General features: G+C 46.3%; 1 protein-coding gene across 2 annotated transcripts in view; it reads right to left on the bottom strand.

Annotated features, from left to right (window-relative positions):
• LOC109423331 (mucin-2) overlaps positions 1-13,246 on the bottom strand; it is a gene marked incomplete at its 3' end in the record, with an annotated part of 92,168 nt that continues 78,922 nt past the window's right edge. Inside the window, 4 exon segments of one of the 2 annotated variants that reach the window (XM_029870576.2) lie at positions 1-1,030; positions 10,819-11,237; positions 11,307-11,474; positions 11,541-13,241. In XM_029870576.2, the coding sequence (XP_029726436.2) occupies positions 28-1,030; positions 10,819-11,237; positions 11,307-11,474; positions 11,541-13,241 (3,291 nt within the window). 2 annotated transcript variants of the gene reach the window in all.

The following is a 13,246-nucleotide window of genomic DNA, read 5'->3' on the forward strand; positions in this document are numbered from 1 at the left end:
GACTAAATTTTCGCCCCCTGCCAAAGCTCAGTTCTGCTTGAACTTGCTCTTCTTGGGCTTCTTCTCGTCGGTTTTGATGCATCGCCCCCGGTAGCAGATTTCCGTTTCATGGGTGATACCATTGGAGGTGGACGTTGGGATGGCCATCGGGCCCATGGCATCGTCGGAGGCGCTTTTGGCGGCCACGTCCGTCGCCGCTTCTTGCCGGTTCTCGCTCGCAGCTGGCGCCACGGCGTCTGACGATATCGTGGTGCTCGTGATGGGATTTTCTGTGCTGGCTTGTTCTGTTTCATGGTAGCTGGCCATGGCCACCGGCCTGTACTGTTCTTCGTCGTCTTCGACTTCCTCCGTTTCCGGATCGTTTTCGGCCATGGCAAATAGATCGGAAAGCTGTTTTTTTACGTCGTCGAAAATGCCCTGCTGATGATCGGTTTCGTCTTCGATTTGATCCTGCTCGTCGTCGTAGAACTGCTCCGTCGAGAACTGGTGTTCATCGTCGTCGGATTGTGCCTCCAGCGTAGGAATCGCCGTGGTAACTTCCCTTTCAGTCGGTAGAATGGATGTCGTTTCATAGAGAGGGGTAGTGTCCTGTGCACCGTACGTTGTCGTTTCCGGAAGATCGGTCGCCGGTGCTTCCGTTGTGGTGGTTGTAGTTGTCACCGGAGCTTCCGGTACCACGTTGCTTCCCTTGGCTTCGTTGGCCAAGTTCTTACCCTGTAGGGCAGCCTTGTCGATGGTCTTGAGCGATTCGAAGCCGGCCGTGTTGTACACGTGGCTGTTGATGTGCTGCGATTCGGCTGTTTCGAAGGTGTCTACCGCGTGGGAGCGACCCCGTTTGCGGAAGTTGGACCGAATGTTGTAGGGTTTGCGTTCGCCGGAAGCACGTGGCGGTTCGCTGGTGACGGGTTTGGGTTCTTCTAGGAGCACTTCATTTTCTGCGGGTTTGCTTTCCGTTTCACCCTGCTGGAGGTTAGTGTCGATGTATTCCTTCATCACGTCGTTGAGCAGTTCAGCAAATGAGGGGGAGTTGCTAAAATGTGGATTATTTGCGATATAGTGGAGAAGAAAAGGCTTTAGTAATTGTAGGACGTTTTGTTTGAAATTTGTAGTTTGATGTGTTGAAGTCGACGGTGCATAGTCGTTCGTCCTCTGCAGTCTTGTTTAATGTGCTATAACCGAATGATCTATCCCAGGATTTACATTAGCAATAACAGTAAGAGTTACTCTCTTAATAACCTAATCTCCTGGAAGTACCACGTTATGTATGATGTTTATTTAGTAATGTCATACGAGAATCACTGTTTAGAACTCTTCAAAATTGTCATTGGCGTAGCCAGAAGGGGCTCCTAAACGTCTTGCGGGATTCCGATAGTGATTGTTTCAGGCCTTTTTCAAGAAATGCTTCAGCAATTCCTTCCACAATTTCTTCTGAAATTTTCACAGATACTTCCGCAAGAATGCATCGACTAATTCCTGCAGGAATTTTCCCATAGATTTCTTCGGTGATTCCACCATGGATTCCTCCAGAGATTCCTTCAAGCATTTCTCTAAGGATTTCACCAGACATTCCTCCGAAAATTTCTCCTGAGATATCTTTAGAGCTTCCTCCAGTGGTTGTTCCAATACTTTCTTCGAGGATTCCATGGGTAATTTCTCCAAGAATTCTCGAAGCAATTTCATCAAGAATCCTATTTCTGCAGGTATTCATTCAAAGATTTGTTCAGGGATTTCTTAAAAATTTCTGCTAGAGATTGCTCAGATTCCATCTGGATCCAGATTTTATGTGGGATTATTCGAAGTATTTCTGCAGGAATTTCTTCCAAGAATTCTTTCAGAAAATTTTACCAGATTATATTCAAAAATTAACAAAGGACTTCCTTAAACATTTTGTACAAAAAAATCTTTTAGGAGTCCATCCAGGGATACCTCAAATAAATCTTCCAAAAATTATCTTCGAAAATTCCTCCTGGCATACACGCGGGAATCCTTCTGTGATGCTTTCAGAAACAACTGCACCATTAATTAAAAAAAAAAAAACATCCAAGGATTCCTTCAGAAACTTTTCTTCGGATTTCTTGCGGAAATCCTTCTGGAATTATTTTAGGAACTCTTTCAGGACTTTCTTCAGGAATTGTTTAGGGCTTCCTTTAGGAATTTCTTTTGGGATTGCTCCCAAGATTCCTCCTGGGATTTCTTCAAGAACTGCTACAGTGATCCCTCCAGAAGTTCCTGCAAGAACTCTTCTTAGGATTTCTTCAATATATCTTTCTGCGATTTCTTCAGTACTTCCTGGAATTTCTTCACTGCGACTTCTCCTGGAACTTCCTCTGGGATTCCTTCATAAATTCCTTCTGGAATTTCTTCAGGAATTCTTCCTAGGACTCCTCCAGGGTTTCCTTCAAAAACTCCTCCTTGCAGGGATTCTTTCAGGAATTCCTCTAGAGATTCCTCCAAGAGTTTGTTTAGAAATTTCTACAGGAATTCCAACAGGCTCTCCTCCCAGATTTTATGCAGGAATTTCTCCAAGGACCCCTCCTGGAATTCCTCCAAGAAAACATCCAATAACTACCCCAGGAGTTTCTCCAGTAATTCCTCCAGAAATTCGTTCGAAAATTCCTTCTGAAATTCATTCGAGAATTCCTCCAGAAACTTCTTCAGAATTTTTTCAGCAATTCCTCCAAGAACTTCTCCAAAAACTTTCCATTCCTTCAGAAATTTTTCCAAGAATTCCTCCAGGGATGCCTCCAGGGGTTCCCCTAGAGATTTTGCCTAGGATTCCTCCAAGGATTTCTCTAGGGATTCCTCAAGGAGCACCTCCAGGCATTCCTTCAAGTATTTCTCCATGGATTCCTTCAGGAATTCCTCCAGAGATTCTTCCAGGGATTCCTCCTGGGATTTCCTTAGGAATTCCTCCACGATTTTTCCAGGAATTTCTTCAGGGATTCCTCCAAAAATTCATCCGGAGATTCCTACAGGATTTCCTCTAAGAATTGCTCCAGGAATTTCCCGAGGAATTCCTCTTCGAATTTATCCAGAAATCGCTCCAAGGATTTCTCCAGGGGTTCTTCCAAGAATTCATCAAGGAATTCCTCCAAGAATTGATCCAGATTTCAGGTTTCGCTTGGGATTACTCCAGAAATTCCTCTAACGATTCGTCTAGGAATTTCTTCACACATTCCTCCTGGATTTTCCCAGAGATTCTTCAGGGATTTCTTGAGGAATTACTTCAAGGATTCCCACAGGAATTCCTCCAGGAATTCCTCTAAGTATTCGTCCAGGATTTTATCCTGGAATTCTCGTTGGATTCAGAATTATTTTAGAGGCTCCTCCAGGAATTCATCCATAGATTCCTCCAGGGATTCCGCCAGCAATTTGGCCCGGATTTTTTTCCAGGCAATCCTCCAAGATGTCCTCCAGATATTCCTCCAGAAAATGCTTCAAAGATTTCTCCAGGGATTTCTCAAAGAATTTCTCCAGGAATTCCTTCAGAACTTCCTCCAGGAATTCCTTAAAAGGTTTTGTCAGAAATTTCTCCTGAGGTTCCTCCAAGGCTTCCTTAAGGAATTTCTTCAAGGATTCCTCCAGGAATTCCTCTAAAAATTCCTCCAGAAATTTGTCTAGGAATTCCTCTAGAATTTTCTCAATGATTTATTCCCGAGATTTCTGCCGAAGTTTCTCCTGCAAATTCTTCAAGAAATTTCTGTGAGTTTCCTGCAGTTTCTCAGTTTTTCTCCGTAGTGCCCAATTTTTGCAGGAACTATTGCTGATATTTTTCCAAGCCTTTTTCATGCTTTTCCTCATACTTGTTTAGCGGATTTCTTACAGTGATCCACCTGAGATTATTTTTACATTTTGTTTTTTTTTTTAAGGAGAAACTTCAAAGAACACAAACATGGCTGCCACAATGGCCGACTTGGACCCGTACTCGCGTTTTCAAGAGCACCAATCTTGAAAATTCGTAAACAAATGCGCTCGATTTGGAAAAGCTGCCTCTTTTTGCAAGTGAGCAAAGCCAGGATTAACAAGTGCGGCTTAGTTTGATGCTTCTTTCGTCAGATTTGTGCCTCTAAAGTTTGTATGGAAAATTGCAAAGGGATTTCTTGATGTTTCACCTTAATTATTCCTAGAGCTCTTCTCGAAACGCCTATCAAAATTTATCCCGGTATTGTGGATGCTTCTTTTACGAGTTCTTTATTAGTTACTCCCGTATTTATCACAGAGATTTTTCCTAGAGTGTTTCTCAAAATGTCTCCGAGAGTGACTTACGAATTTCGTGTAAGAAATTCCTGGAGAAATATCGGAAGGTACTCCAGCAGAAAATTTCCTGCAGAAATCCTGGGTATGAATCCCAAAGAGAACTCTCAGAAATCCCCAAAGAAGAACGGTTATAATGAAATGAGAAGAAAACGAGGAAGAACTACAACTCATTGAGTTGTCCAAAAAATGTCTCACGAAACCTAATGCAAGCCTATCCATATACGGGAGAACAAAAGATGTTTACAAAGTTCTTACAGATAGATTAACACGGGAAATCTGAACACAAACCACTACCACACAGGAATTTGGATTGGTCAATGATCGACGACGTACCAGAGTCGACGTGCCATCGAAATGAAATGAAAGAGCTACCCAACAGCACCACAGATACCAGTGGTATCATGTATGATATCACCATCGTACACATTGTCTCAATTCAAAGGGAAAATCATCCAGAACCTTGTCCAGAAGTCCATCGCCGGGAAGTACAATGTAACGGACTCCTTCACGTTCTGCGAGTACATGAACATTGTACAACTTAGTGTTCAACTCAAGCCAAACTACGTACTAAGTTCCCTCGATGCATTTTCATTATTCACCTGTTTTCCGAAAGACATAGTGCTTCGTGCTTCAAACAAAACACCAACATTAACCTTGCCCTGTTCTTGGTGTTGACCGCGAGTTCTGCTTCGACTGCAGCTACTTCCGGTTCAGAGGACATTACTATATGCAAGTGTTTGGAACAGCAATGGGAAATCCGCCAACACCCGCGATCGTGGACTTGGTAATGGAAATGCTTCTAGACATAGAGATGTTTCCAGAGTATCAAGTTTCCGATACCAGTGTTGAAGAAGTATGCGGATGATCTTCTTTTGACAGTATCCAGGGAGGATATCGTAGAAGTGCTAGACATCTTCAACCAATACCATGCAAGAATCCAGTTCACGGTCGAGGTGGAAAACAACGGACGAATCCTGTCCCTAGAGCTACTACTTGTTCGACATGCTGATCAGATAGTATAAACAAATAGTGCTGAATAAAGTCAATAGCATTCGATTGGCTTCTAAACAACCAATCGGCGCCCAGTATGAATCAATAGGTGAATCCTATTTCATTCAACGCTATGAGATGAACGAACCTCGGGCTGCAAACCTTCATTAAAGATACCTAACCTAACTTTCATTCAACGAATCCCGTTTTCCACATCGATGAACCCATGCTACGCCAGATCATTTTCTTCCAACTGAAATTGAACGGATAACCTGGGGGGATCCCCAGAGTAATATTTGCCTAATCGATCACTAGAGGAAACATACGCTTGCAGCCACCGTTGATGACGAGACCACATCCGAAGAAGAAGTATTCCGATTGATAATACACGTTGGGGCTGTTGACCAACAAGATCCAAAGGATTTTCCGAAAGTGATCATCAGCTCCAGGAACGAGAAATTTGCAGAAACATGCTGCCATAAGTGAAAGGATACAGAATTTCATTCAGAGACTATTCGGCGTTCAAACTGGCACGACTAGCCAATGAGGCATGCCATATGAAACTTGAGATCCTAGGACTGAGCGAAGTCCGTTGGCCGATTTTGGAGTTTGGAGGCTGGCGTCGTCTCTAATTGTGCTATCCTTTGGCTTACGTGGCGAATACGCTCCTCATCAATATGGAGTAGTTTCCTGCTCATCGCTTACGCCCACACTGCGCTCGTGAAGTGGGAATCGATCAATGAGAGCATACATAATTGTGGCCAGATTCAGAACACGGGCTTAAACCCTTCGCATGACCCAACGATACGCGCCAAACGGTACTGTCGAAATGCAAGATAACGAGAATTTGTACAGTTAACTGAATGCTGTCGTGGATAAGATTCCAAAAGGTGATATCAAGATCCTCATTTCAACGCGAAAGTTGGTTCCGATAACTCGGACTAAGAGCACGTCATGGGGCGCCATGGTCTCAGAGAAATGAGTGAGAGCGGAGAGTAGGTTGCAGAGTTGTTTTTGGCAACAATGACATGGTGATTGGGGGATCATTCTTCCTTCATCGACCAGTGCACAAAGTGACATGGGCTTACCGTGATGGCGTCACGGAAAATCCAATCGACCACATCTGCATCAGTCGAAAATGGAGACTGAGCTTTCTTGATGTGCGAAATAAAGCAGCGCATCCGACCATCATCTCCTAATCAGCGAGATCTGGTTGCACATTGCTTGGATCCATCGACGGGAGGAGAAAGTGCACCGGTTCAACACACGCCGACTGGAAGACGCTGGTCCTTCGTCGAGGAGATGGAGAACCGTCCTGCGGAAATTCCGGAAGGTGGAAGCGTAGAAGATCAATAGAATGTTATCAGGAATGCTGTGTACTGTGCTGCGCTACAACAGGATTTCGACGCCGTAGCAGATTGGTGTTCCTCAAATGGCATGGAGTTGAATATCAAAAAGTGCAAACGATCAGTTTTTGTAGAACGACGCCACTTACGAGTTTCGACTACAGCATAAATGGCAACAGTGTAGATCGTGTGTCCTCTATCAAAGACCTGGGTGTTACGATAGACTGTAAACTGAACTTCAGTGAGCATATCTCGACGACAACTGCTAAAGCCTTTGCGGTTCTAGGATTCATTCGCCGCAATGCTGCGGACTTTGACGACGTCTACGTCTTGAAAACGCTATACAGTTGTCTTGTGCGGAGCATATTAGAATACGCCGTTCCAGTCTGGGCTCCGTACCAAGAACTTCATATGGTGCGGATCGAAAGAGTTCAGCGTAGTTTTGTTCGATTTGCGTTGAGAAGATTGCCATGAATTGAACCGCAAAGATTGCCACCATACGACCACCGCCGCCAGCTAATTAGGTTAGAATCTCTACGCCAGCGTCGGGAGTACCATCAAAGAATGCTTGCTTTCGACATAGTGAGTGGACATCTAGACTGTGCACCGCTCCTGCAATGCGTCAATTTTTATGTTCCTGCTCGCCGTCTCCGCCAGCGTCAACTGTTCCACGCTACTAGGCACACGACAGTATTTGGCCATAATCATCCCCTGGAAAGATGCTTCGCCCTCGTCAACGATTTGCCTTGGTTTGATTTTAATATTAGTAGAACACAATTCAAAACGTGCATTAGAAATATAAGTTAATTTTGTTTCTCTGTTTGATCAGTCTGTACGGCAGTTTTGCCGAAGACGTAGAAATAAGAAATAAATAAATGAATGCCTTCATCGTCACCAGCGAGAATAACTTTGGTGAGCTACGCACCCAGCGAAAGTAGCGGATCACAGATGATACCTGGAGGAAGATATTAGATGAGCGAAGGAACACCAAAGCTGCGATAGACCGAGCGAAAACACGAGGAGCCAAAGCCGTAGCCCGTCAGCGCTATTCGGCACTCGAGAAGAAAGGGAAATGCTCTTGTAGATGACATAAAAGAGTGTGGGCGGATTCCCTAGCCGACGAAGGCGAGAAAGTCTCAAATACCGGTGACATCTGTCTCTTCTACGATGCCTCACGTTGCGAGCTAGGTGGGCTGATCAAGGGGAGGGCGATTTGCAGACTCTTCGCAGAATGCGGGTTTGGAGACGCACAGCCAAATCGAATGGAGACGACTCTCACGTACAGCAGAGGAGACTCATCAGGCTTCATTCTGGCCGGTTAGGTATGGATGTTGTAATAGTGCAGAATAAAACACATCTTGTCGCTTCGGTATAGTAAAATACAAGTGACAGATTCCTGTATAATCATCGCTAGCATCCTATGTTTAGATAATGCATTTGTAGCCTACTACAGATGTCTCATGTCGCCTTAGTGGGCTAAGATTAATACTACGATGCCCGCGATAGATACGTTTGGAGAGTTATTAACCGACTCGGCTGACCAGTTGAAACGTTGATTCAAGAACTTTGGAAACCGTTTTCAAGTATCAACCACGCCACCAACACACTTCGACGCATTAAAAAAAAGACGCGGACTCCGTCTTCAGCCAAAGGCTGCACAGACTGAATGAAACTTAACACTAGACAAGGGACACACGGAGCATGCACCAGTGGAAGTGGATATGGAGAAGGAACAATTCTCACGAAAAGTTTCATCGCCCGGAGCGGGAATCGAACAGCATGTTGTGATTAGAAGCTTGGTGACCCTAACCGCAAGGCTACGAGGCTCCACCAACCCGAACGTGATCATCAGCTCCAGGAATGAGAAAACTTGCAGAAACATGCAGCCATAAGTGAAAGATCCAGTAGACAAAATTAATTAATCGAACACCTAAGTTCCATCGTTACAGGAGAAAAAACAGCTATCTGTAGCATGAATTCTAACAGAACCCCGGTGATCGATCGGATACAGGAGAAGATTGACACAACTCTATGACGGTAGCAAACAGGATTCCTTGCCGGATGATCCTGTGTGGACCATATTTTCACACTCCGTATCACCTTGGAGCAAATCAATGAATTCCAAGAGCCTCTCTTTCTGATGTTCGTTGATTACGAAAAAGCTTTTGACTGTCTCAATCACGAAAACATGTGGGAAGCTCTCAGGCACAAAGGTGGCCCTGAGAAAATCATCGGCCTCATTGAAGCACAGTACGAGGCATTCTCGGTGGCATCTCCGATCTCATCCGCGTAGTCACTGAAGTGAGGCAAGGATGTACACTATCACCGCTACGGTACCTCATCGCAATCACGAGATAGGTAGCTACGATTAATCGTGAACCAAATCGTGTGTTGCTGTAGCATTCCATGACCAAGGAGCACTTAAATGACTTAGAACTGGCGATTCTAAGAAATGTATGGAAAAACAACCAGATTAGGCGACGCACCAAAATCCGAATCGAACGTGAAATCTGTACTATTGTACGCTGGTGAAACTTGGTGTGTATCAGCGGAGAACACTCAACGGCTGCAGGTCGTCACCAGTAGATGCCTGCGGTATACAATTCGTACATGGTGGCCTCACAGTTGGATATCCAACGTGGAGCTTCATCGTCGATATCATCAAAAGCCGATAGCAACAGAAATTCGGGAGCGAAGATGGAGTTGAATCGGCCACACTCTACGCAAGGGCGGGAAAGAAATCTGCAAGCAAGCTTTAGATTGGAACCCAGCACGACATTGCAGCAGATGCAGGCCTGGAAACTTATGGCGCAGCCTCGGCAAGGAAATATGGAAAGTCCACAACAATTTGAGCTGGCCACAGATCAAGGCACTGACGGGGAGGAATCGCTCAGGATGGAGATCTATGGCCAATCCAGCATTCAGAAGGTGACCAATGCCAGAAGCATGTAGTGGGCACGGCATGGTGCAAGAATGCCGAACAACAATCCTGAAAAGTGAGAGTAAGGAGTTTCAGACTTCCTGAAAAACTTTGCCGAATACGACACGCTTTGGATCCTAAGATACAGCAGTTCAAAACTCTGACTTCTTTAAAATTTTTGATGAAAGTGACACTTTTGTATCTTCTTTGGATCCCGAGTAAGAGCATTTTAAAACTTTGCTTGACACCTAGCGCCACCTAGCGACAAAGTCAACAACTTTCTTCTGAATCATTTGATTGCTGACCAGGCCCAGATTAAGGATTGTGGGGGCCTGGGGCCAAAGTGGACCTGTAGACCCCTCGAAGAGATGAGCAAAAATATTTTTCTTTATTTTCGAACAGTACTTGAGCAATATGAAGAATAAAGTTAATGTTAGCAACCAAAAAAGGTTTTTGTGGGAGCCCCTAAAATGTGTGGGCCCGGGGCCCGCCCCCCCCCTTAGATCCGGCCTTGTTGCTGACGAACTTTGTCGAAGACGAAGCTTGTCTATCTGCTTGTGATCTCTAGATAGAGTAGTTTTAATCTTTAACCCTTTATAAGGCCGAGAGAACCAGGCACGGAATCCACTCGTTCTACGTTGGAATATAAAGTACCGTCGTTCGGGGTGACATTGGGCCTAGAGGGTAACATTGGTTCATCGATCCCACGGATCAAATATAAGTCAGAGAATTCGATATTAGATGCAAAGTATCTTAGAATTATGTATTCTAGTAGTCTAGCAAACAATATGAATTCCCGTCGTATTCTAAACGTGCGGAATTGTGGCCCAATGTTACCCCACTTTGGCCCAATGACACCCCGCACGACGGTACATGTGGTGTAATGAAAAAAAAAAAACGTTTTTATTTTCAAAAAATTCGATCGTCGATTTTGTATGAAAAAAAATGGTCTAAATTTCAACTTTTTGTCAACAAAGTCAACAAAGCGACTAAATTGTCAACTAATTGGTGTAGGTAAATCCTCTATTGAAGACTCTATTGTTTCAAAATTTCTTGATCTTGCGGTATCGCATGAGATAACTTATGATTGCCTCTACTGTCGAGTGTACATACTTCTGCATAGCGCCATCCATGGATGGTTGAAATCCGAATAATAGGAGTTCGTGTAGAAGAAATCAGTGTAGTAAGAGTCTAGACTATAGCTGTAAAGTCCGTCTCGTTGTAGACCATTTTAGTGATAGTAGAAATGCACGAAACAAGCGTTGTGGGCCCGTTCGTACAGGTCAGTTAATACTTCTCTACAACCTATTCTCCTCGTCCTCTTCCGCTCGCGGCGGCTCCTGGCTGAGTTCCACCTGTTTCGCCACAACGTCACTGCCGTGCTTGGCGTTTCCTCGTTCCTTGCCGTCCTGTGCCGTCGGTGCGCCGCCCATGTTGGCCGATACGCTGATCAGCTGGACGTCCTCCTGGTGCTGCTGCAGTGCACTGGCGGTTACAATTTCCGTTTCCGGCTCGGTGGCCGTCGTTCGTTCCCCCTCGTAGTTCTTGCTGCGCGACTCGATGTCCTGCACCGGTTGGAACGAGTTCTGCGTCAGCTTGGTCGACCATTGCGATTCCTGCGGCTGCAGGTTGAAGCGCGTGCGCTCTCGGATGCGGAATCGCGGCGGTTGCGTCGTTGTCGTCTCTGCGGGTTGGTCGCGTTGGTCACGTTCGCGTTCTCGTGGCTGAAAATGAGGGGATTTAATTGGAAATTGGATTAGTGAAACTGGCTTATAGTTTGGGAAGTGAAATACTTCTTGTCTAGATCGACTGGTCGGAGACACCCTTCTCAGGTCCTTATTTCTCGCAAACCCTCTAGTGACCGGAGGCTCTGGAGAAGCGGTGGTAGTGGTGGCTACGGTGGTCGTCACTGGCCGTCGGGTTCTTCCGCGGAGGATGTCCTGGCGACTCTTGGGACGCACCTGAAAGCGAGACAGAAGAATTACTTTGGACGAAACCTCCAAAGGACCTATGAGGGCCTAACTCACGGTGTAAGATCCTTGCGTGGGCTGTTCGTCGTCGCCGGTGGACACGCCTCGGCTCGAGAAGGTCGTCGTCGGGGCAGGGGTCGTCGTGTACAGCGGTCTAGCGGGTCGTCGCACGAACGCTGGACGGCGCTGGACAGATGACCCTCTGGACGATGATGATGATGATGACGGTTCGGGCGTGGTACGTTCCGTGGTCGGTCGCTCCGTGTGGGCCGTAGTTCTGGGTGAGTAGACTGGTTGTCGGGATAGTGGTCGTCTGGGTCGCGGAGTGATTTCCACCTTGCGGATTTCCATTTCGTCTTCGTGGCTGTTGTACGAGGGGGTTGGATGTTGTTCTTCTGGCAGCTGGTAGGATGGTTGCCGGGCCGGTTGTCGCCGTGGTAATTGAGTCTGGATGGCGCCGGCGGGTTTTTCACGCTGAATTTCAACGGGTTTCTCGCGTTTAGGTTCAACCGGGTGGTCAACGGGCAGGACGCGTACGGATTCGTCGTCGATTTCTTCCGTGGTTGGTTCTGGGCTGTACAGCTGCTTGTAGGTAGTCTGTGGCAACGTCGTGGTTACTTCCGGTTCGTAATAGTTCTCGGTGTGGAAGATTTCCTTCTTGGGGATGGACACTTCTTCGTATTTCGCTGGTTCCTCGGAGTAGTTTTGGGGTTCCGGCGAGGAATAGTACGGATTGTATCGTTCGGTTTGTTCTTCGTAGATCTGTTGGTATGTTACAGGACTGGTCGTCGCTAGGGTTGTGGATGTAGTCGTGGTTGGCGGTGGCGGGGGTGGTGTGGTCGCGGTGGTTGTTCCAGGTGCGGAGCTTGGCCGGATGACTGGGTAGTTCTGTTTCAGTACATCGCGCTGATATTCGAGGTTTTCTTCTTCCTTGCGAGAAGAGCCGCTCTGAGCGCGGGATCTAGTTCGGGATCTGCTGTTCGATCGTTCGCCATCAGCTGCGACATATCGCGATCGGCTTCGGTTGACGGTTGTAGCTCGAGTGGGAGCTGCAGAGTCATAACTGGAAGAGCTGGCAGTTGTAGGGCGTCGTCCTCGAATGCGGCGAGTCGTGACTTCCGAGGAATATGGTTCTGGAGTTGTGGTTGCTTCAGTGGTGCGGTGGTTCTGCTTGCGGAAGTGTCCTTTGGTTGTAGCTGGTGGTGAAGAGTCCTGTTCTCCCTTCTTGTGTGGCCATTCGTCTTCCATGAGAGAGTTTACTAAACCTGGTAAGTTTGCGCTGATCGGCGGTAGCTCCGAGGGAATACTGTACGACTGCTCCGATGGAGGAACTGTTACGTCGTTGGACGTATCGTGCCTAATTGGTTCCTGAGTTGTGACGACTTCAACAGGGTAATGAGCATCATCGGTGTTAGTTTCGTATTTGTACTTGTTGGTGTATGTCGTCTCGGTGAAGCGGTTCAAGAATGATTCCTGATTTTGCAGACGACTTTGTGGGAATCGGGAAGTCTCCGGTTCGTATTGCTTGCTCTTCTCTTCGAACTCCTTGAAGAACGAATCTTGGAGGGTTGAGGAAGCTGCTGGGGTAGTCGTTCCCAAAGTCGTGGATGTGGTTGTTGGGGCGTAGTATGTGCTAACGAACTTCTGCTTCGGAGGTTCTTCGTTGGTGTTCTGTGAGAAGTAATTGTTTCGAATGACCTGTTGCGCTCCGTTGGCTGGTTGGTTTGAAACGACAGTCTTGAGCGTATCGTGATTGTCCTGCT

This window comes from Aedes albopictus, chromosome 2, assembly GCF_035046485.1.
Source record: "Aedes albopictus strain Foshan chromosome 2, AalbF5, whole genome shotgun sequence".
Lineage (NCBI taxonomy): Eukaryota > Metazoa > Arthropoda > Insecta > Diptera > Culicidae > Aedes > Aedes albopictus.